General features: G+C 47.3%; 1 protein-coding gene across 1 annotated transcript in view; it reads left to right on the forward strand.

Annotated features, from left to right (window-relative positions):
- MILR1 (mast cell immunoglobulin like receptor 1) overlaps positions 1 to 24,391 on the forward strand; it is a 150,585-nt gene that overhangs the window by 37,691 nt on the left and 88,503 nt on the right. The window contains exon 3 of the mRNA XM_063963200.1: positions 24,066 to 24,344. Within this exon, the coding sequence (XP_063819270.1) occupies positions 24,066 to 24,344 (279 nt within the window). The remainder of the gene's footprint in view (positions 1 to 24,065; positions 24,345 to 24,391) is intronic.

The raw sequence follows: 24,391 nt of genomic DNA on the forward strand, positions 1-24,391 counted from the left end.
TACAGGATCCCAAACAGCATGGATTCACTGGGGGTAGATCATGTCAAACAAATCTTATTGACTTTTTTGATTGTGTGACTAAAGTGATGGATAAAGGTGGAGCCATGGATATAGCTTATCTAGACTTTAGTAAGGCTTTTGACACAGTTCCACATCGCAGACTGCTAAATAAACTTGAAAGTTTGGGATTGGATATTAGGATTATTGAATGGATAAGATCTTGGTTGAAGGATAGAAAACAGAGAGTTGTGGTAAATGGAGTGCATTCACAGGAGGGAAATGTTACCAGTGGAGTACCCCAGGGATCAGTACTTGGACCAGTGCTTTTTAATATCTTTATTGGTGACATTGCAAATGGCATTAAAGGGAAAGTATGCCTTTTTGCAGATGACACAAAGGTATGCAACAGGGTAGACACACCAGGTGGGGTAAAACAAATGATTGAGGATCTAGGTAGACTAGAGGAATGGTCAAGAGTCTGGCAATTACAGTTTAATGCCAAAAAATGCAAAATCATGCACTTGGGTCTCAAAAATCCTAAAGCTAAATACAGTATTAATGGCACTATACTGGAAACTACTGAGGAGGAAAGGTATCTAGGAGTCACTATTTCAGATGACTTAAAAGCAGGTAAGCAATGTAACAAGGCAATGAGGAAGGCTAGTCAGATGCTTGGCTGCATTGGGAGAGGAATCAGCAGCAGAAAGAAAGAAGTAATAATGCCACTGTATAGGTCATTGGTACGGCCTCATCTAGAATACTGTATTCAGTTCTGGAGGCCATATCTTCTAAAGGATATTAATACATTAGAAACTGTACAAAGGAGGGCAACTAAAAATAAGAATTTACTTACCGATAATTCTATTTCTCATAGTCCGTAGTGGATGCTGGGGACTCCGAAAGGACCATGGGGAATAGCGGCTCCGCAGGAGACTGGGCACAAAGTAAAAGCTTTAGGACTAGCTGGTGTGCACTGGCTCCTCCCCCTATGACCCTCCTCCAAGCCTCAGTTAGGATACTGTGCCCGGACGAGCGTACACAATAAGGAAGGATTTTGAATCCCGGGTAAGACTCATACCAGCCACACCAATCACACCGTACAACTTGTGATCTGAACCCAGTTAACAGCATGATAACAGAAGGAGCCTCCGAAAAGATGGCTCACAACAACAATAACCCGATTTTTGTAACAATAACTATGTACAAGTAATGCAGACAATCCGCACTTGGGATGGGCGCCCAGCATCCACTACGGACTATGAGAAATAGAATTATCGGTAAGTAAATTCTTATTTTCTCTAACGTCCTAGTGGATGCTGGGGACTCCGAAAGGACCATGGGGATTATACCAAAGCTCCCAAACGGGCGGGAGAGTGCGGATGACTCTGCAGCACCGAATGAGAGAACTCCAGGTCCTCCTCAGCCAGGGTATCAAATTTGTAGAATTTAGCAAACGTGTTTGCCCCTGACCAAGTAGCTGCTCGGCAAAGTTGTAAAGCCGAGACCCCTCGGGCAGCCGCCCAAGATGAGCCCACTTTCCGTGTGGAATGGGCTTTTACAGATTTTGGCTGTGGCAGGCCTGCCACAGAATGTGCAAGCTGAATTGTACTACAAATCCAACGAGCAATCGTCTGCTTAGAAGCAGGAGCACCCAGCTTGTTGGGTGCATACAGGATAAACAGCGAGTCAGATTTTCTGACTCCAGCCGTCCTGGAAACATATATTTTCAGGGCCCTGACTACGTCCAGCAACTTGGAATCCTCCAAGTCCCTAGTAGCCGCAGGCACCACAATAGGTTGGTTTAAGTGAAATGCTGAAACCACCTTAGGGAGAAATTGAGGACGAGTCCTCAATTCTGCCCTGTCCGTATGAAAAATTAGGTAAGGGCTTTTATAGGATAAAGCCGCCAATTCTGATACACGCCTGGCTGAAGCCAGGGCTAACAGCATTACCACTTTCCATGTGAGATATTTCAAGTCCACAGTGGTGAGTGGTTCAAACCAATGTGATTTTAGGAATCCCAACACTACATTGAGATCCCAAGGTGCCACTGGAGGCACAAAAGGAGGCTGTATATGCAGTACTCCCTTGACAAACGTCTGAACTTCAGGAACAGAAGCTAGTTCTTTTTGGAAGAATATCGACAGGGCCGAAATTTGAACCTTAATGGACCCTAATTTGAGGCCCATAGACAGTCCTGTTTGCAGGAAATGCAGGAATCGACCCAGTTGAAATTCCTCCGTAGGGGCCTTCCTGGCCTCGCACCACGCAACATATTTACGCCAAATACGGTGATAATGTTGTACGGTTACATCCTTCCTGGCTTTGATCAGGGTAGGGATGACTTCATCCGGAATGCCTTTTTCCTTCAGGATCCGGCGTTCAACCGCCATGCCGTCAAACGCAGCCGCGGTAAGTCTTGGAACAGACATGATCCCTGCTGGAGCAGGTCCTGTCTTAGAGGTAGAGGCCACGGGTCTTCCGTGAGCATCTCTTGAATTTCCGGGTACCAAGTCCTTCTTGGCCAATCCGGAGCCACGAGTATAGTCTTTACTCCTCTCCTTCTTATGATTCTCAGTACTTTTGGTATGAGAGGAAGAGGAGGGAACACATACACTGACCGGTACACCCACGGTGTTACCAGAGCGTCCACAGCTATTGCCTGAGGGTCCCTTGACCTGGAGCAATATCTGTCCAGTTTTTTGTTGAGGCGAGACGCCATCATGTCCACCTTTGGTTTTTCCCAACGGTTTACAATCATGTGGAAGACTTCTGGGTGAAGTCCCCACTCCCCCGGGTGAAGATCGTGTCTGCTGAGGAAGTCTGCTTCCCAGTTGTCCACTCCCGGAATGAACACTGCTGACAGTGCTATCACATGATTTTCCGCCCAGCGAAGAATCCTTGCCACTTCCGTCATTGCCCTCCTGCTTCTTGTGCCGCCCTGTCTGTTTACGTGGGCGACTGCCGTGATGTTGTCCGACTGGATCAATACTGGCTGACCCTGAAGCAGAGGCCTTGCCTGACTTAGGGCATTGTAAATGGCCCTTAGTTCCAGGATATTTATGTGAAGTGACCTTTCCATGCTTGACCACAAGCCCTGGAAATTTTTTCCCTGTGTGACTGCTCCCCAGCCTCTCAGGCTGGCATCCGTGGTCACCAGGACACAATCCTGAATGCCGAATCTGCGGCCCTCTAGGAGATGAGCACTCTGTAACCACCACAGGAGAGACACCCTTGTCCTTGGAGACAGGGTTATCCGCTGATGCATTTGAAGATGCGATCCGGACCATTTGTCTAGCAGATCCAACTGAAAAGTTCTTGCGTGGAATCTGCCGAATGGAATCGCTTCGTAAGAAGCCACCATCTTTCCCAGGACCCTTGTGCACTGATGCACTAACACCTGGCCTGGTCTTAGGAGTTTCCTGACTAGGTCGGATAACTCCCTGGCTTTCTCTTCCGGGAGAAACACCTTTTTCTGTACTGTGTCCAGAATCATCCCTAGGAACAGCAGACGTGTCGTCGGAATCAGCTGCGATTTTGGAATATTTAGAATCCATCCGTGCTGTCGTAGTACTATTTGAGATAGTGCTACTCCGACCTCTAACTGTTCTCTGGACCGTGCCCTTATCAGGAGATCGTCCAAGTAAGGGATAATTAAGACGCCTTTTCTTCGAAGAAGAATCATCATTTCGGCCATTACCTTGGTAAAGACCCGGGGTGCCGTGGACAATCCAAACGGCAGCGTCTGAAACAGATAGTGACAGTTCTGTACCACAAACCTGAGGTACCCTTGGTGAGAAGGGCAAATTGGGACATGGAGGTAAGCATCCTTGATGTCCAGAGACACCATGTAGTCCCCTTCTTCCAGGTTCGCTATCACTGCTCTGAGTGACTCCATCTTGAACTTGAACCTTTTTATGTAAGTGTTCAAGGCTTTCAGATTTAAAATGGGTCTCACCGAGCCGTCCGGCTTCGGTACCACAAACAGCGTGGAGAAATACCCCTTTCCCTGTTGTAGGAGGGGTACCTTGATTATCACTTGCTGGGAATACAGCTTGTGAATGGCTTCCAATACCGCCTCCCTGTCGGGGGTAGACGTTGGTAAAGCAGACTTCAGGAACCGGCGAGGGGGAGACGTCTCGAATTCCAATTTGTACCCCTGAGATACTACCTGCAGGATCCAGGGGTCCACTTGCGAGTGAGCCCACTGCGCGCTGAAATTCTTGAGACGGGCCCCCACCGTGCCTGAGTCCGCTTGTAAGGCCCCAGTGTCATGCTGAGGACTTGGCAGAAGCGGGGGAGGGCTTCTGTTCGTGGGAAGAAGCTGTCTGTTGCAGTCTTTTTCCCCTTCCTCTGCCCCGGGGCAGATATGAGTGGCCTTTTGCCCGCTTGCCCTTATGGGGACGAAAGGACTGAGCCTGAAAAGACGGTATCTTTTTCTGCTGCGAGGTGACTTGGGGTAAAAAGGTGGATTTCCCAGCCGTTGCCACCAGGTCTGATAGACCGCCCCCAAATAACTCCTCCCCTTTATACAGCAATACTTCCATATGCCGTTTGGAATCCGCATCCCCTGACCACTGTCGCGTCCATAATCCTCTTCTGGCAGAAATGGACATCGCACTTACTCTTGATGCCAGAGTGCAAATGTCTCTCTGTGCATCTCGCATATATAGGAATGCATCCTTTAAATGCTCTATAGTCAATAATATATTGTCCCTGTCCAGGGTATCAATATTTTCAGTCAGGGAATCCGACCAAGCCACCCCAGCACTGCACATCCAGGCTGAGGCGATTGCTGGTCGCAGTATAACACCAGTATGAGTGTATATACTTTTAAGGATATTTTCCAGCCTCCTATCTGCTGGCTCCTTAAGGGCGGCCGTTTCTGGAGACGGTAACGCCACTTGTTTTGATAAGCGTGTGAGCGCCTTATCCACCCTAGGGGGTGTTTACCAACGAGCCCTAACCTCTGGTGGGAAGGGATATAGTGCCAATAATTTTTTAGAAATTAGCAGTTTTTTGTCGGGGGTAACCCACGCTTCATCACACACTTCATTCAATTCATCTGATTCAGGAAAAACTACGGGTAGTTTTTTCACACCCCACATAATACCCTTTTTTGTGGTACTTGCAGTATCAGAGATGTGCAAAACCTCCTTCATTGCCGTGATCATGTAACGTGTGGCCCTACTGGAAAATACGTTTGTTTCTTCACCGTCGACACTGGAGTCAGTGTCTGTGTCTGGGTCCGTGTCGACCCACTGAGGTAACGGGCGTTTAATAGCCCCTGACGGTGTTTGAGACGCCTGGACAGGCACTAACTGAGCTGCCGGCTGTCTCATGTCGTTAACAGTTTTCTGTAACGTGCCGACACTGTCACGTAATTCCTTAATTACGGCCATCCATTCAGGTGTCGACTCCCTAGGGGGTGACATCACCATTATAGGCAATTGCTCCGCCTCCACATCATTTTCCTCCTCATACATGTCGACACACACGTACCGACACCCAGCACACACACAGGGAATGCTCTGAGAGAGGACAGGACCCACTTAGCCCCTTGGGGAGACAGAGGGAGAGTTTGCCAGCACACACCAGAGCGCTATATATGTATAGGGACAACCTTACAATAAGTGTCTATCCCTTATAGCTGCTTATATCTGTTATTTTGCCAAATAAGTGCCCCCCTCTCTTTTTTACCCTGTTTCTGTAGTTGCAGGATGCAGGGGAGATTCTGGGAGCCTTCCTACCAGCGGAGCTGTGTGGGGAAAATGGCGCTGTGTGCTGAGGAGATAGGCCCCGCCCCCTTCACGGCGGGCTCTTCTCCCGCTTTTTTCTGGAAAACTGGCAGGGGTTAAATACATCCATATAGCCCAGGAGCTATATGTGATGTATTTTTTGCCAAATAAGGTAAATTCATTGCTTCCCAGGGCGCCCCCCCCCAGCGCCCTGCACCCTCAGTGACCGAAGTGTGAAGTGTGCTGAGAGCAATGGCGCACAGCTGCAGTGCTGTGCGCTACCTTATGAAGACAGGAAAGTCTTCTGCCGCCGATTTATGGACCTCTTCTTGCTTCAGCATCTGTAAGGGGGCCGGCGGCGCGACTCCGGGACCCATCCATGGCTGGGCCTGTGATCGTCCCTCTGGAGCTAATGTCCAGTAGCCTAAGAAGCCCAATCCACTCTGCACGCAGGTGAGTTCGCTTCTTCTCCCCTTAGTCCCTCGATGCAGTGAGCCTGTTGCCAGCAGGTCTCACTGAAAATAAAAAACCTATTTAAACTTTTACTCTAAGCAGCTCAGGAGAGCCACCTAGATTGCACCCTTCTCGTTCGGGCACAAAATCTTAACTGAGGCTTGGAGGAGGGTCATAGGGGGAGGAGCCAGTGCACACCAGCTAGTCCTAAAGCTTTTACTTTGTGCCCAGTCTCCTGCGGAGCCGCTATTCCCCATGGTCCTTTCGGAGTCCCCAGCATCCACTAGGACGTTAGAGAAATGGTGCATGGCCTACATCACAAAACATACCCAGAAAGACTAAGAAATCTCAATATGTATAGTTTGGAGCAGAGAAGGGAAAGGGGAGACATGATAGAAACTTTCAAATATATGAAGGGTTTTAACAAAGTCCAGGAGGGAAACATTCTCCAAATGAAGAGAAGCAATAGGACACGAGGACATGCACTGAGACTGGAGGGGGGGAGGTTCAGGGGAAATTTGCGGAAAAATTGTTTCACAGAAAGGGTAGTGGACAAGTGGAATAGCCTCCCATCAGAGGTGGTAGAGGCTAAGACAGTAGAGCAATTTAAACATGCATGGGATAGACATAAGGATATCCTTACAAAGAAATAAGGATCAAATAAGGTTAGTGATAAAAAATAATATAAAAAAAAAATAAGGGGCAGACTAGATGGGCCAAGTGGTTCTTATCTGCCGACAAATTCTATGTTTCTATGTAAGCCGGCGTGAGACTATACATATCCAAAGAATGGTGACAGCTAACATTATGAATAAAAACCACGGACACGCGTCGCCATGGCAACGGCTGAACACGGCAGCAAAAGTGATGCATCCGTCGCCATAGAAACATGGCAGGGGAAATGACGTGGGGCCGAGGTCCGTGAAGCCGATTGGGCAGGAAAGTGGAAACGGAGGCGGGGCGCGAAGAGGCTCATGGAACTTTTAGTTCTGTTATGTATAGGAGACAACAGCGCCCGCTCCGCCGCTACAGGACAAAAGGGTTTTCCTTCTTAAACGGAAATGACGCGGGGAGGATTATGGGAATTGTAGTCCCATTACATTTATGCAATGCACCTGGGGCAGCCGTACCGGGATTGGTGGATGGATATTTAAAAAGGGAGGAAATGTTGGAATACACAATATCACTGGAAGCCTTGATAAAGACCCGATGTATAGGGGAGAAACGCGTTGGATTTATATACCTGACCATTGGATGGAGATCCTAGACCTTTTATCGGATGGAAGGTGAAGGAGTCGCTGCAGTTGCTGTGGACTTATATACTTTAAACGCCTTCTTTCTTCTATATCTGGTAATTGTCCATTTGGACTCCCTGTGTGGATATACTATTTGCTGCTTGACACATTGCACTTTGTGTTATCCTTTCTGCTGCTATCACACTGACAATTGTGTGTGGATTGATGTTTTTATATTTGTACAATAAATGTTTTTAATTAGAAAAACTTACATGTACATTGTGAAACTGTGCTTCACTATATGCACTTTCCTTGTTTCCTTGCTTTGGAATCTCATACATGAGGACTACTGACTACAGTGGCTCTCTGATCTTCATCTGATGCGCTAGGTTGTTTGTATTGGTGCCATATTTTTCTTTGCATGTTTATCCCACTTGTTGGGTTGGAGGTATTTGTAGGGAGTTACCTCTAGGTCACCTCGTTACGTCACCAAGCTGCTCTAATTAGTGCGCACTTAGCATAGTATCTACATTCACCTTGTTTTGCAGAACCTTCAGTCCTGCCAATACTTCTATCTCCAATCATTGGTGTGCCCTTAAGGCAGTCCTGAGAGGAGCCGCTATCCATGCTTCGGCTCGTATAGCGCGCCGTGACTGGGAAGTCCAATTGGCTTATGAGTTGGAGGTGACGACATTAGAAACTAAACATAAACAGTCCCCCACAGATGAGCCCATACTTGCGTCCCTGACTGAAGCGAAGAGGAAACTAATAATCCTTTCACACGTCCAAAGAGCGGTCTCCACCTTAAACCAAAAATATTACACACTAGGCAATAGAGCTGGTAAACTATTGGCGCGGAAACTTAGAGGGAAAAATCTTATCAATAGAATTAAAAACTTGACTAACCCAGATGGATCACTGTCCCTGAATCCTTAAGATATTGAAAATCAATTTGCTTCATACTATAGAAAACTGTATAACCTTAAACTTGACCCCCTCACTCCTCAGCCTTCTTTACAGCTTATACGGTTTTTCCTGGATTCCATTAATATACCTTCCATTTCCCCCGATGACGCCTCCGCGCTTTGTACTCCCTGGACTGAGAACGAAATCCATGCCTCTCTGAAAGCCCTTAAAAAGGACAAAGCCCCCGGCCCAGATGGGTTTATTAATCTCTTTTATATTACTTTCCAAGATTCGCTTTCCTCACTTCTTCTTAATTTGTACAATGACGCCTCCTCTAACCCTTTCCCTGGAGAAATGTTGGAGGCACAGGTGATCACGATTCTCAAGCCTAGCAAGAACTCGTCTCTGGTGGTCATTCCGAGTTGTTCGCTCAGTAATTTTCTTCGCATCGCAGTGATTTTCCGCTAATTGCGCATGCGCAATGTTCGCACTGCGACTGCGCCAAGTAAATTTGCTATGCAGTTAGGAATTTTACACACGGCATTACGAGGTTTTTTCCTCGTTCTGGTGATCGTAATGTGATTGACAGGAAGTGGGTGTTTCTGGGCGGAAACTGGCTGTTTTATGGGAGTGTGTGAAAAAACGCTACAGTTTCTGGGAAAAACGCGGGAGTGGCTGGAGAAACGGAGGAGTGTCTGGGCGAACGCTGGGTGTGTTTGTGACGTCAAACCAAGAACGACAAGCACTGAACTGATCGCACTGGAAGAGTAAGTCTCGAGCTACTCAGAAACTGCTAAGTAATTTCTATTCGCAATTTTGTGAACCTTTCGTTCGCAATTTTGATAAGCTAAGATTCACTCCCAGTAGGCGGCGGCTTAGCGTGTGCAATGCTGCTAAAAGCAGCTTGCGAGCGAACAACTCGGAATCACCCCCTCTATGCGCAAATTATAGACCCATAGCACTTTTAAACACAGATATTAAGCTGTATGCCAAACTGCTTGCAAATAGACTGAATCCGTTGATCCCCACTCTGATACATCAAGATCAGCTGGGTTTCACTATCGGTTGCCAAGCTCCTGATAATACTAGGAGAGTATTCTCTCTTCTAGAAGCTCACTCCGCGTTTCGGGAGCCCTTATTACTGCTCTCTCGACGCAGAGAAAGCTTTCGACAGGATTCATTGGCTATATATGTCCGAAGTTCTTGGCAGGTTTGGGTTCTCGGGTCAATTCTTACAAAATGTTTTACGTCTATATACACAACCCTCAGCGCGCGTTTTTAGTAATGGGTTCTTTTCGATCTTGTCCCTATCACCAACGGCACTCACCAGGGATGTCCCCTGTCGCCACTAATTTTTATCCTCGCAATAGAACCTCTGGCAGAAAAAATTTGGTCTTCTACCCTTGTTAGTGGAGTTCATATAGGCCCTATACACTATAAGATTTGCTTGTTTGCAGATGACGTCCTGTTGTTTATTACTAAGCCTGAGACCTCTCTCCCGGCTATTCATGATATTCTTCAAGTTTACTCCGAAGTCTCCTACTACAAATTAAACGCGACTAAAACAGAAGCGCTAGCCTTCGATATTGATTCTGTCCCACTTCAATCGCTACAGTCCACATATAATTATGCCTGGCAAGACTCTTTCATTCAATATCTAGGGATCAGGATCCCCTCCAGATCTCATTCTGCGGTTGACTGTAACTACCTCCCTCTCTTAGACCAGTACAAAGCCCTCACTAAACAGTGGACGAATTATGAAATTTCTTGGTTGGGATGACTTTCCTCAATTAAAATGATGCTCCTCCCTAAAATTCTTTATTTGTTCAGAGCCATGCCCTATTTAGTCCCACTTACTCTACTTAATACATTTTACTCTGTTATGTCAATTTTTATTTGGAAGGGTAAAAAACCCAGGATAGCTAGAACCCGCTTATTTAGATCCAAAGGTAGCGGCGGTCTTGCTTTTCCTAATCTTGAACTTTATCAACATGCGTGTCTCCTTGATCAGTTGAAGGACTGGCTTCGGACAGATTTTGTAAAACCCTGGGTGGATATTGAAAGGCATATATGCACTGACTTTCCTCTCACAGATCTACTTTGGGTCAAACCCCAAAATAGACCCCCTTCTGCTAAAAATATGAGGAGTGTAACTAATTCTCAAAGTCTGGGACAGATTGGTCACTACTTTGGGTGACTGCCCTCTACCCTCCTCACATTTATCCCTTTTAGCGGTTTCTAAATTGCTCCCAGATCTTTCTTTGCGGAACTCGCTTGGCATTCGACTGATCAAGGACCTATACGATAATTCGGGGCTTAAAACTTTCCAACAGTTACAATCCCAACACTCGATACCGTCAAAGGACTTTTTTAAATAACTCTGCATTCGACATTGGATAATGATGACTATACCTGATTTTCTCTCCTCACCTACTCCTCCTCCATATATCTTAGCTAAGCTTTCCTCCATAAGCCACAAAGGCAGTATATCTCAGTGGTATGTTACTCTCCTCTCTCCGCACAACGATGTGAAACTTCATATTCAAATGCATTGGGAGATAGAATTTAATATTGTTCTGACAGATTATGAATGGAACAAATTTTTATGAATATTTTTAAAATGTTTAGGTGCATTAATCACACTGAAATGATGTTTAAGCTAATCCATGGCCTCTATCATACACCAGATAAACTTCATAGGATCTGGCCTGATTCCTCTAAATTCTGTTGGAGAAATTGTGGGTTAGACGGTACCTTAATAGATGTATTCTGGTCGTGCCCAATTATTAGGCCGCTTTGGACAGATGTTTTTGGACTGATTGAACAGGTTACAAAGGTGCTTCTCCCTCCTCGCCCTGAGATTGTCTTTTTGCATTATTTCCCTCCCTCTGTACCCCCTGAATACTCTTATGTCATAGGACGCATTCTCATAGCCACTAGAGCCGCCATTGCTCAATATTGGAATAGAATAGACCCACCGCATTTGTCCAAACTTATAGCGTCAATCCAGCGCAATTTTGAAATGGAAATTATGAGTTTCAAATATTCCTTAGCTCCACAATCCCCTCTGCTCAAATGGTTGCCTTGGTCTGATTATTATTCCTCCTTTATTGCTCCCCCGCAATACCCTGCCTTGTATTATGTGACTGTTTTACTTTTCTGTTTCTGTGGACTTTTGAAACACTGGGTACGAGCCCTTTTGTTATAGCCTTGGAAGTATTGAATGTTACAGGATAGATTATATACATGACCTTTTTACGTTTTTCTAATTATCTGTCCGATGTTTAGTTCATGTTATATATATGCGCATGCTCTCTACGTTTTCTCTGAAATATTGTCTGCCATCATCTCCCGTTTTTATTTTTTTTCTTCCTTTTTCTTCTCTTCTTTCTTTCCTCTATTCTCTCTTCGTTTCTGTTTTTTATGCTTTCTAGTATTGCTACCCTGTATTCCAGTTTACAGACTTACTATTACTAGGATATTGTCTTTGTTTGTATTTAATGTGTTGCCTATTTTCTGTATTGAAAACCTTCTCTAATAAAATTTCTTCAGATAAAAAAAGCACACCGGTTTTTTAAATTATCTTTTTTACATCACCTGTTTTTAAATTACTTGTCTTCCAATCATATGTTTCCTATTTTTGAGGCACCTTAATACTGTTCAAAGGACACTTAATTGATATATTCCTGTTTTGAACGCATCTAGCAGGACATTAGTTGGTCTGTGGAATGCAGGCTTACTTTTAGGAGGAGGAAACGTGTTTAATATTGATTCCTGTTGCTAATCTGATTGTCTGGGGCCGGTAAAGAACATCAGCTGTGAGTGGAACGCAAAGCACACAGGACGGAGTGTGACTTCCTGGTTGAGATGACAACTTCCGGCCGGTGTAGCGCACCGGCCGTGGATGAAACGCACAGCTGAACCGGAAGTGATGGGCGGCTTTGGACTGCGCCGGCGCGGTGACCAGAGAGCCGATTAGCGGCAAGGTAGTTCAGGTGATTACATGTATTAGTTAGGGTATAAAGAGGGAGTCCAGAGAGCAGTTCTATACGCTTCTGACGAAGGACGATGCTGTCTGAAACGCGTTAAGCGTACTGCTCTCCCGTTTTATACCATCCTATCTCAGGGCTGCTGTTTTGGATATCCTGCTGCTATCTTGTTTCCGGAGCTCGGTACAGCCAACCCAAATACAACAGGGGATTAAGAGGATTTTCCAAACTTGTTGCTGCCATTGCCTGAGAGGGATTCTTGCTATGTGCTTTTATCTTCTGTTTGTAAGTGTGTTATGTTATTAAACCTTTGTGTTTTAAAACGATAATTTGCACTATTATCTTTTTTTATTGTGTTCCCCTTTGTGAGCAAAAAATAGCTCTTGTAAATAGGGGGCACATTTTGTTACAGATTGCACATCAAAGAATAATCTGGAAATACCATCAGCCAATTGCGAAGTTGATATATCTTAAAAAAATGGTATTATCCCTTTTTGTTCTTAACTTTGTCGTGAATAAAGGGTGAATTGGTCTATCTTTGGAGCGCTTGTGCTCTTTCTCTTAGTATTTTTTGAAACTGTATTGATTTGTAGTGCAGTGGGGAAGCACTATTAGATATAGACTACAGCTTCACTGATTATTTTGCGCAGAGTATCTCTGAATATTTTCCTTGTACGGTATAGTGGTACCATATGGATTAGTATCCTGGTGGGGTTAGTAGCTGTCTATCCAGTCCGTGAGCTCTAATGAATGGGAGTGATGGGAAAATAAGATTTTACTTACCGATAAATCTATTTCTCGTAGTCCGTAGTGGATGCTGGGAACTCCGTAAGGACCATGGGGAATAGCGGCTCCGCAGGAGACTGGGCACATCTAAAGAAAGCTTTAGGACTAGCTGGTGTGCACTGGCTCCTCCCCCTATGACCCTCCTCCAAGCCTCAGTTAGGATACTGTGCCCGGACGAGCGTACATAATAAGGAAGGATATTGAATCCCGGGTAAGACTCATACCAGCCACACCAATCACACCGTACAACTTGTGATCTGAACCCAGTTAACAGTATGATAACAATGAAGGAGCCTCTGAAAAGATGGCTCACAACAACAATAACCCGATTTAGTTAACAATAACTATGTACAAGTATTGCAGACAATCCGCACTTGGGATGGGCGCCCAGCATTCACTACGGACTACGAGAAATAGATTTATCGGTAAGTAAAATCTTATTTTCTCTGACGTCCTAGTGGATGCTGGGAACTCCGTAAGGACCATGGGGATTATACCAAAGCTCCCAAACGGGCGGGAGAGTGCGGATGACTCTGCAGCACCGAATGAGAGAACTCCAGGTCCTCCTCAGCCAGGGTATCAAATTTGTAGAATTTAGCAAACGTGTTTGCCCCTGACCAAATAGCTGCTCGGCAAAGTTGTAAAGCCGAGACCCCTCGGGCAGCCGCCCAAGATGAGCCCACTTTCCTTGTGGAATGGGCTTTTACAGATTTTGGCTGTGGCAGGCCTGCCACAGAATGTGCAAGCTGAATTGTACTACAAATCCAACGAGCAATAGTCTGCTTAGAAGCAGGAGCACCCAGCTTGTTGGGTGCATACAGGATAAACAGCGAGTCAGATTTTCTGACTCCAGCCGTCCTGGAAACATATATTTTCAGGGCCCTGACAACGTCAAGTAACTTGGAGTCCTCCAAGTCCCTAGTAGCCGCAGGCACCACAACAGGTTGGTTCATGTGAAAAGCAGAAACCACCTTAGGGAGAAATTGAGGACGAGTCCTCAATTCTGCCCTGTCAGAATGAAAAATTAAGTAAGGGCTTTTATATGATAAAAACCGCCAATTCTGACACACGCCTGGTTGAAGCCAGGGCTAACAGCATCGTCACCTTCCATGTGAGATGATATTTTAAGTCCACAGTGGTGAGTGGTTCAACCAATGTGACTTAAGGAACCTCAAAACAACATTGAGATCCCAAGGTGCCACTGGAGGCACAAAAGGAGGTTGTATATGCAGTACCCCTTTTACAAATGTCTGAACTTCAGGTACTGAAGCCAGTTCTTTCTGGAAGAAAATCGACAGGGCCGAAATTTGAACCTTAATGGACCCTAATTTTAGGCCCATAGACAGTCCTGTCTGCAGGAAATGGAGGAAACGACCTAGTTGAAATTCCTCTGTAGGGGCCTTCTTGGCCTCACATCACGCAACATATTTTCGCCAAATGCGGTGATAATGTTTTGCGCTTACATCCTTCCTGGCTTTGACCAGGGTAGGGATGACTTCATCTGGAATGCCTTTTTCCTTCAGGATCCGGCGTTCAACCGCCATGCCGTCAAACGCAGCCGCGGTAAGTCTTGGAACAGACAAGGCCCCTGCTGGAGCAGGTCCTTTCTTAGAGGTAGAGGCCACGGGTCTTCCGTGAGCATCTCTTGAAGTTCCGGGTACCAAGTCCTTCTTGGCCAATCCGGAACCACGAGTATCGTTCTTACTCCTCTCCTTCTTATGATTCTCAGTACTTTTGGTATGAGAGGCAGAGGAGGGAACACATACACTGACTGGTACACCCACGGTGTCACCAGAGCGTCCACCGCTATTGCCTGAGGGTCCCTTGACCTTGCGCAATATCTGTCCAGTTTCTTGTTAAGACGGGACGCCATCATGTCCACCTTTGGTTTTTCCCAACGGTTTACAATCAGTTGGAAGACTTCTGGGTGAAGTCCCCACTCCCCCGGGTGGAGGTCGTGTCTGCTGAGGAAGTCTGCTTCCCAGTTGTCCACTCCGGAATGAACACTGCTGACAGTGCTATCACATGATTTTCCGCCCAGCAGAGAATCCTTGCAGCTTCTGCCATTGCCCTCCTGCTTCTTGTGCCGCCCTGTCTGTTTACGTGGGCGACAGCCGTGATGTTGTCCGACTGGATCAATACCGGTTGACCCTGAAGCAGAGGTTTTTCTTGACTTAGGGCATTGTAAATGGCCCTTAGTTCCAGGATATTTTTGTCTCCAGGCTTGACCATAAGCCCTGGATATTTCTTCCCTGTGTGACTGCTCCCCAGCCTCGCAGGCTGGCATCCGTGGTCACCAGGACCCAGTCCTGAATGCCGAATCTGCGGCCCTCTAGAAGATGAGCACTCTGCAACCACCACAGGAGGGACACCCTTGTCCTTGGTGACAGGGTTATCCGCTGATGCATCTGAAGATGCGACCCGGACCATTTGTCCAGTAGGTTCCACTGGAAAGTTCTTGTGTGGAATCTGCCGAATGGGATTGCTTCGTAGGAAGCCACCATTTTTACCCAGAACCCTTGTGCATTGATGCACTGAAACTTGGTTCGGTTTTAGGAGGTTCCTGACTAGCTCGGATAACTCCCTGGCTTTCTCCTCCGGGAGAAACACCTTCTTTCTGGACTGTGTCCAGGATCATCCCTAGGAACAGAAGACAAGTCGTCGGAACCAGCTGCGATTTTGGAATATTGAGAATCCACTCGTGCTGCCGCAACACTACCTGAGATAGTGCTACACCGACCTCCAACTGTTCTCTGGATCTTACCCTTATCAGGGAATCGTCCAAGTAAAGGATAACTAAAATTCCCTTCCTTCGAAGGAATATCATCATTTCGGTCATTACTTCAGTAAAGACCCGGGGTGCCGTGGACCATCCCTACGGCAGCGTCTGAACTGATAGTGACAGTTCTGTACCATAACCTGAGATACCTTTGGTGGAAGGGTAAATTTTGACATGAAGGTAAGCATCCTTGATGTCCCGAGACATCATGTAGTCCCCTTCTTCCAGGTTTGCAATCACTGCTCTGAGTGACTCAATTTTGAATTTGAACCTCTGTATGTAAGTGTTCAAAGATTTTAGATTTTAAAATCGGTCTCACCGAGCCGTCTGGCTTCGGTACCACAATAGTGTGGAATAATACCCCGTTCCCTGTTGCAGGAGGGGTACCTTAATTATCACCTGCTGGGAATACAGCTTGTGAATGGCTTCCAAAACTGCCTCCCTGACAGCGGGAGACGTCGGTAAAACAGACTTTTTGGAAACGGCGAGGGGAATACGTCTCGAATTCCAATTTGTACCCCTGAAATATTACCTGAAGGATCCAGGGGTCTACTTGCGAGTGAGCCCACTGCGCACTGAAATTCACTGAGAACGGGCCCCCACCGTGCCTGAACTTGTAAAGCCCTAGCGTCATACTGAGGGCTTGGCAGCGGCGGAAAAGGGTTTCTGTTCCTGGGAACTGGCTGATCTCTGCAGCCATTTTCCTCTCCCTCTGTCACGAGCAGAAAAGAGGAACCCTTTTGTCCGCTTGCCAACCGGGACTGCGCCTGATAATACGGCGTCTTATTTTGAGAGGCGACCTAGGGTACATCCCCTTTTTTAAGGCAATTCCAAATGCCGTTTGGAATCCCTGACCACTTTACTGGTAGATACAAAGCACTTATACTTGATGCCAGTCGGCAAATATTCCGCTGTGCATCATGCATATATAGAAAAGCATCTTTTAATTGCTCTATAGGCAATAATATACTGTCCTTATCTAGGATATCAATATTTCCAGTCAGGGAATCCGACCACGCCACCCAGCACTGCACATCCAGGCTGAGGCGATTGCTGGTCGCAGTATAACACCAGTATGTGTGTAAATACATTTTAGGATACCCTCCTGCTTTTTATCAGCAGGATCCTTAAGGGCGGCCATCTCAAGAGAGGGTAGAGCCCTTGTTCTTACAATCGTGTGAGCGCCTTATCCCCTGTAGGGGGTGTTTCCCAACGCACCCTAACCACTGGCGGGAAAAGGTATACTGCCAATAACTTTTTAGAATTATCAATTGTTATCGGAGGAAAACCCACGCATCATCACACACCTCATTTTATTTTTCAGATTCAGGAAAACTATAGGAAGTTTTTCCTCACCAAACATAATACCCCTTTTTTGGTGGTATTCATATTATCAGAAAAGTGTAAACATTTTCCATTGCCTCAATCATGCAATGTGTGGCCCTATTGGAAATCACGGTTGTCTCTTCACGTCGACACAGGAGCCAGTATCCGTGTCGGCGTCTGTATCTGAGGTAACGGGCGCTTTAGAGCCCCTGTATGAGACATCTGGACATGCACAAGCTGAGTAGCCGGCTGTCTCATGTCAACCACTGTCTTTTATACAAAGCTGACACTGTCACGCAATTTCAACAGTACATCCACTCAGGTGTCGACCCCCTAGGGGGTGACAACACTATTACAGACAGTCTACTCCGTCTCCACATCATTTTTCTCCTCATACATGTCGACACAAAAGTACCGACACACAGCACACACACAGGGAATGCTCTGATAGAGGACAGGACCCACTAGCCCTTTGGGGAGACAGAGGGAGAGTTTGCCAGCACACACCAGAGCGCTATATATATACAGGGTTAACCTTATATAAGTGTTTTTCCCTTTATAGCTGCTGTATTGTTTATACTGCGCCTAATTTGTGCCCCTCTCTCTTTTTTAACCCCTTTCTGTAGTGTAGTGACTGCAGGGGAGAGCCAGGGAGCTTCCCTCCAACTGAGCTGTGAGGGAAAATGGCGCCAGTGTGCTGAGGAGATAGGCTCCGCCCCTTTCTCGGCGTCCTTATCATCCGTTTTTCTATATGTTTTGGCAGGGGTTAAATGCATCCATATAGCCCAGGAGTTATATGTGATGCATTTATTTTAGCCATATAAGGTTTTATCGATTTATTGCGTCTCAGGGCGCTGCCCCCCCAGCGCCCTGCACCCTCAGTGACCGGAGTGTGAAGTGTGCTGAGAGCAATGGCGCACAGCTGCGGTGCTGTGCGCTACCTTATCTGAAGACAGGATCGTCTTCTGCCGCCGATTTCACCGGACCTCTTCGCTCTTCTGGCTCTGTAAGGGGGCCGGCGGCGTGGCTCCGGGACCCATCCAGGCTGAACCTGTGATCGTCCCTCTGGAGCTAATGTCCAGTAGCCTAAGAAACCCGATCCACTCTGCACGCAGGTGAGTCCGTTTCTTCTCCCCTTAGTCCCACGATGCAGTGAGCCTGTTGCCAGCAGGTCTCACTGAAAATAATAAACCTAAACTAAAACTTTCACAAAGAGCTCAGGAGAGCCCCTAGTGTGCACCCTTCTCGTCGGGCACAGAAATCTAACTGAGGCTTGGAGGAGGGTCATAGGGGGAGGAGCCAGTGCACACCAGCTAGTCCTAAAGCTTTCTTTAGATGTGCCCAGTCTCCTGCGGAGCCGCTATTCCCCATGGTCCTTACGGAGTTCCCAGCATCCACTAGGACGTCAGAGAAAGGGTATTAAATCCTTGTAACTGTGATGTATAATGGGACAGCCTCCACCAGACTCTACACTCCTGAGTCCTTTCCCTGCCTCTCATCTACTGTACTGCGGCCTGTCAGTTTTACTATAGATCACAGCCGAGCTGCAGCCAGGCTCAGTCTCTGCTCCGCCCACCACTTTCCAAACTTAGGAACTGGATCCACCTCTGGGGACACCTTTTTTGGGAAGGGTTATGTGATTACCTCTCCTCCCGCAGTTCGAGTCTGGATTGAGGCCGCCCGCCTTGGCTCTGCCCGGGGGTTGGGAGACAACGATGTCACCGCCTCCACTCCGCCCCCTCCTATCCCGCCTTGACACTTTGCTATTGGAAGCAGGGTACTCTGCACAGGGGCCGCCTCGAGAAGTGGACTGCTTCTCTCCTCCTTGCAAGGCTCAGGATGGGGAGTGCACTGCTGGGCTCCGCTGCAACTCCGGTAAGCTTCTCACCGCGCAGCTCCTCTCCCCCTCTCTGCAAGATGGCCGCCTAACGCCTTTCCCAATCGCTCAGCTCTCTCTCTCTCTCGAGCCACCTCAGTCCCTTCCAGCCGGCGCGCGGGTTAGAGTCCAGACCCGCGGCTGTGCGTCGGTCCTGCGGCTGCTGTCCCACTACCACCACTGTAATGCAGGGCGTTATACCAACGTCCCCAACCAGTGTCCCCTATGTTCAGGCACAATCCGGGTTGCTGGGGTGTCACAGCGGCACAGTCCTGCCGTGGGATGCCACAAGAGGACACATGTGGAACCAGCACACAGCCACTACCTCTGGCCTCAGCCTCCCAGACGCCGTATTCCAGCAATAGGACACTTGCAGGTATATGCAATTGCGGTTGAATTCCCGAAACTGTCGAATTTCGGGAATTTTTCGCCCAAAAAAAAAATCGTCAATGCAATTCAGTGCTTTCCGTCCAAAAAATGGATTTTCAAAATTCGACTTTTTGAAATTCGACTTTTGTCAAATTCGACTTTTCTGCAATGATACAAGTGCTGCAATTCGACCAAAGTGTATTCAATTGAAGTTTGGAAATTCGACAACAGTGCTTTTAGACAGTAAATTCGACATTTTCAATCCGCCACACTTTGGTGGGTGAAACTAATAAAAAAAAATTTAAATGTTTTTTTTTTTGTGTGTTTTTTTTATTGATAATAGCATATCTATTTATATTAGAAGGGATTAGGTGCTTGGTTTGTCTTTTTTGGAGGCACAAGTATTATTTATATATTTTTTAAAATATATATATTTTTTTTTTAGATGGAATGGTAAAATTCAGAAAAAAAATGGCGTGGGGTCCCCCCTCCAAAGCATAACCAGCCTCGGACTCTTCGAGCTGGTCCTGGCTCTAAAAATGCGGGGGGGAAATTGACAGGGGATCCCCCGTATTTTTAAAACCAGCACCGGGCTCTGCACCTGGTGCTGGTGCAAAAAATACGGGGGACAAAAAGAGTAGGGGTCCCCCGTATTTTTTACACCAGCATCGAGCTCCACTAGCTGGACAGATAATGCCACAGCCGGGGGTCACTTTTATACAGTGCCTTGCGGCCGTGGCATTAAATATCCAACTAGTCACCCCTGGCCGGGGTACCCTGGGGGAGTGGGGACCCCTTCAATCAAGGGGTCCCCCCCCCAGCCACCCAAGGGCCAGGGGTGAAGCCCGAGGCTGTCCCCCCCATCCAAGGGCTGCGGATGGGAGGCTGATAGCCTTGAGTAAAATGTCAGAATATTGTTTTTTCCAATAGTACTACAAGTCCCAGCAAGCCTCCCCCGCAAGCTGGTACTTGGAGAACCACAAGTACCAGCATGCGGGAGAAAAACGGGCCCGCTGGTACCTGTAGTAGTACTACTGGGGAAAAAATACCCAAATAAAAACAGGAGACACACACCGTGACAAGTACAACTTTATTACACACTGCCGACACACACATACTTACCTATGTTGACACGAAGCAGTCGGTCCTCTTCTCCATGTAGAATCCACGGGTACCTGAAAATAAAAGATAATTATACTCACCTGATCCATGGTCCAGAGATAAATCCACGTACTTGTCAAAAAAAGAAAACGAACACCCGACCAGCGAACTGAAAGGGGTCCCATGTTGACACATGGGACCCCTTTCCCCGAATGCAGAGAGACCCCCCCTGGACTGCTGTCACTGAAAGGTCTCGTAAGCCAATCAGCGAGCGCAACGTCCTTGCACTCTGCTGATTGGCTCTGTGCGCGTCTGAGCTGTCAGCGCATCGCACAGCTCCCTCCATTATATTCAATGGTGGGAGCTTTGCGGGTAGCGGTGGGGTCACCCGCCGGTCAGCGGCTGACCGCGGGTAACCCCACCGCTGACGGCAAAGTTCCCACCATTGAAAGTAATGGAGGCAGCTGTGCGATGCGCTGTCTGAGCTTAGACGCGCACAGCCAATCAGGTGAGCGCCACGGAGTAGCGCTTCCTGATTGGCTGAAGGGACCTCAGTGACAGGAGTCACGTGATGTCCCGGCATTCGGGGAAAGGGGTCTCATGTGTCAATATGGGACCCCTTTCAGTCCGGTGGTTCGGGTGTTCGTGTTTTTTTTTTGACAAGTACGAGGATTATCTCTGGACGTGGATTTATCTCTGGACACTGGCAGGTGAGTATAATTTTTTTCACAGGTACCCTCGGATCGTCGGAGACTGTGGCAGTCGGCGTGTCAACATAGGTAAGTATGTATGTGTGTCGGCAGTGTGTAATAAAGTTGTACTTGTCACGGTGTGTGTCTCCTGTTTTTATTTGGGTATTTTTTTTCCAGTAGTACTACAGGTACCAGCGGGCCCGTTTTTCTCTCGCATGCTGGTACTTGTGGTTCTCCAAGTACCCGCTTGCGGGGGAGGCTTGCTGGGAATTGTAGTACTATTGGAAAAAACAATATTCTGTCATTTTACTCAAGGCTATCAGCCTCCCATCCGCAGCCCTTGGATGGGGGGGGACAGCCTCGGGCTTCACCCCTGGCCCTTGGGTGGCTGGGGGGGGGGAACCCCTTGATTGAAGGGGTCCCCACTCCCCCAGGGTACCCCGGCCAGGGGTGACTAGTTGGATATTTAATGCCACGGCCGCAAGGCACTGTATAAAAGTGACCCCCGGCTGTGGCATTATCTGTCCAGCTAGTGGAGCCCGATGCTGGTGTAAAAAATACGGGGGACCCCTACTCTTTTTGTCCCCCGTATTTTTTGCACCAGCACCAGGCGCAGAGCCCGGTGCTGGTTTCAAAAATACGGGGGATCCCCTGTCAATTTTTTCCCCGCATTTTTAGAACCAGGACCAGCTCGAAGAGCCCGAGGCTGGTTATGCTTTGGAGGGGGGACCCCACGCCATTTTTCCCCGGGTTTTCCCCGTTTTTCCCCGTTTTTTTAAATCGCAGCAAAATCCGGCAAATCGGCCGTTTTTCGCCCGCGGGACTGTCGAATCCTTTTTTCATTGAATATGGTGAATTCCGGAAGCCACCTGCCGGAATTCACCTGTCGAATTGTGTCGAATTAAAAACGGCGATAATTTGCAGCGATTCGCCGCTAATTGCATATACCCCTTGGAAACAGACACCTCCTGCTGCCATGCTCCGCTTCCCAGGACCTGGACCCCGGCTTCCAGACACCTGGCAGCCGCACCAGAGGACCTTACTGCCGCAGCTCCTATCCACCACAGCCGCACCAGCCAGCTAACAGGAAGGCTGCAGGGACCAGAACTGGAGGTAAGACTCCATATGCTGACACCAACAATTTTTTGTAAGCATTCTAAGGCCAACCCTAACCCCTGAGCTTATTTTCTTTGGGCCTGAGTCTATCTTTTTTGGGCAAGCCGATATATATATTTTGGCACCCTTTAGTGGAATATTTAGGTCTGTGGATTCATGGGGACGAGGCGTAGCCACCATTACACAGCACAATAGTGTCTGTTATTTACATTGCACAGCACAGTAGTACCCCTTATACACATTATACCATGCATGGTAGAAGAAGTGATATAAGGTACCTATCACTCATGTGGGAACAGTTTAGTCCTAAAATAACTTTTTTCTTCAAATGTGTTCTAGTGCAGTTTATAAAATGAAAAGTAATTGATTGATATGGATATCACATTAAGCCACACTGTTGTGCCCACACATTATACCATACTGTAGGGCCCACACATTGTGCTACACTGTACTGCCCACACATTATACCACACTGCAGTGCCCACACATTATGCCAGTGTCCACATATTATACCCACACATTTTGCTATACGGCAGCACCACCCACCCCACACATGCATTATGCCACACTGCAGAAACCTCGCATCATTCTAAATTTTAGTGCCCCCACATTATGGCACAGTTTACACACACAGCAGGAATACACGGAATGAATCAGAAGCCGGCAGAGCAGTCAGTCACAGCCTCAGAGTGAGTCACTCCCACAAGGCCGCTGCTGATCTCCAGAAGAGCATGTGATGGGCTCCTCCAATCAGAGCTCAGCACATGCTCCTCTGACCCCTCAGCACAGTCTCATGGGAGTTATTGCTCAGTAGTGCAGTGCCCCAGCCGGACCCCATTACGGTTGTGTCTATGTTACCTTCGTGCTCAGGACCTGGAAGTGACAAAACGAGAGGGCAGGAGAGAACTTCCGCCCTTACAGCACCTAAATGTTTTCTTCGTTCTCCGTTCGTTTGGGATAAAAAAAAAATTCTATGCAGCATTGGACCCTCGCGGGCTCACTGCACTCGCCACGCATCGGGTTCGGTGTCTCGCTCCGCTCGCCACACTTTACTATTCCAAATAGATTGTGACATGGACCCAGGGGGTTATGGGAAAGGTCCTCTCCACGAAGGTAAACTAGACGCTACCACCCCATTACCTACCTCTAGCTGCTGCTACTACCGTGTGATTTCTCTCAGCAGGGCCGTTTCTATTGGAGGACTGTGACGTAAACCCGGTAGATATGCCACTGGCAGCGCCCTCTTCAGTCTGGCGATCTACACAGCCACGTACCTGACATTTACGTCGGGCCGGCACTGGCTGCAGCCTAATCATCCCCCCATTCCCCCTCAGCCTAACCAACCCCTTCGGCAGCCTAACCCTAACTATTTGAAGTTGTTAACATTTTGATGCATTGAGATCCCACCGCTGGTATTATGAGCGTTGGGATTTTGACTGTCGAGGCCTTTTACACTTGTATTTGACCCACCGGAGATCCTTTAATGGTAATGCTTCCAAATCTCATATCAATCTGGTTCACTATTTAGCCCATTTGCTATAACACGGTTAGCTGTCATAAGGATCTGAGATGGGAAACATTGATTTGGAGGACTCTTTCATGAGCTGTTTGACTTGTGCATAGATGAATGGAATAATAGGAAGTGAAGGATATTATGCAAAAGAGGCTGATATTATCATGTCATTATAATCTATTTCAGAAAGTTTAACAAACCCAGAACTGCAAGCTGCATCCAACAGCACTGCAATTGGAAACACAGAGATCATTACCTGCTTCTCCAGAAACGGATCTCTGCCCATTAATTACACCTTGTTCCACAACAAAAAAAGTAAAGGAACAGTGACTGTGTCCAAGAAGACAGGGGCCACATTCAACATCACCATCTATAATGAGACAAGTCTCGGACCTTATAAATGCAAAGCAGACTACGGTGTTCCAAACAGCACATACAGTAAAGAGTTTACATTTACACTACAAAGTAAGTAATGTACACAGTATGGTGCAAATCAGATATTAATGTGAACT

This window comes from Pseudophryne corroboree, chromosome 3, assembly GCF_028390025.1.
Source record: "Pseudophryne corroboree isolate aPseCor3 chromosome 3, aPseCor3.hap2, whole genome shotgun sequence".
NCBI classification, from domain to species: Eukaryota; Metazoa; Chordata; class Amphibia; order Anura; family Myobatrachidae; genus Pseudophryne; species Pseudophryne corroboree.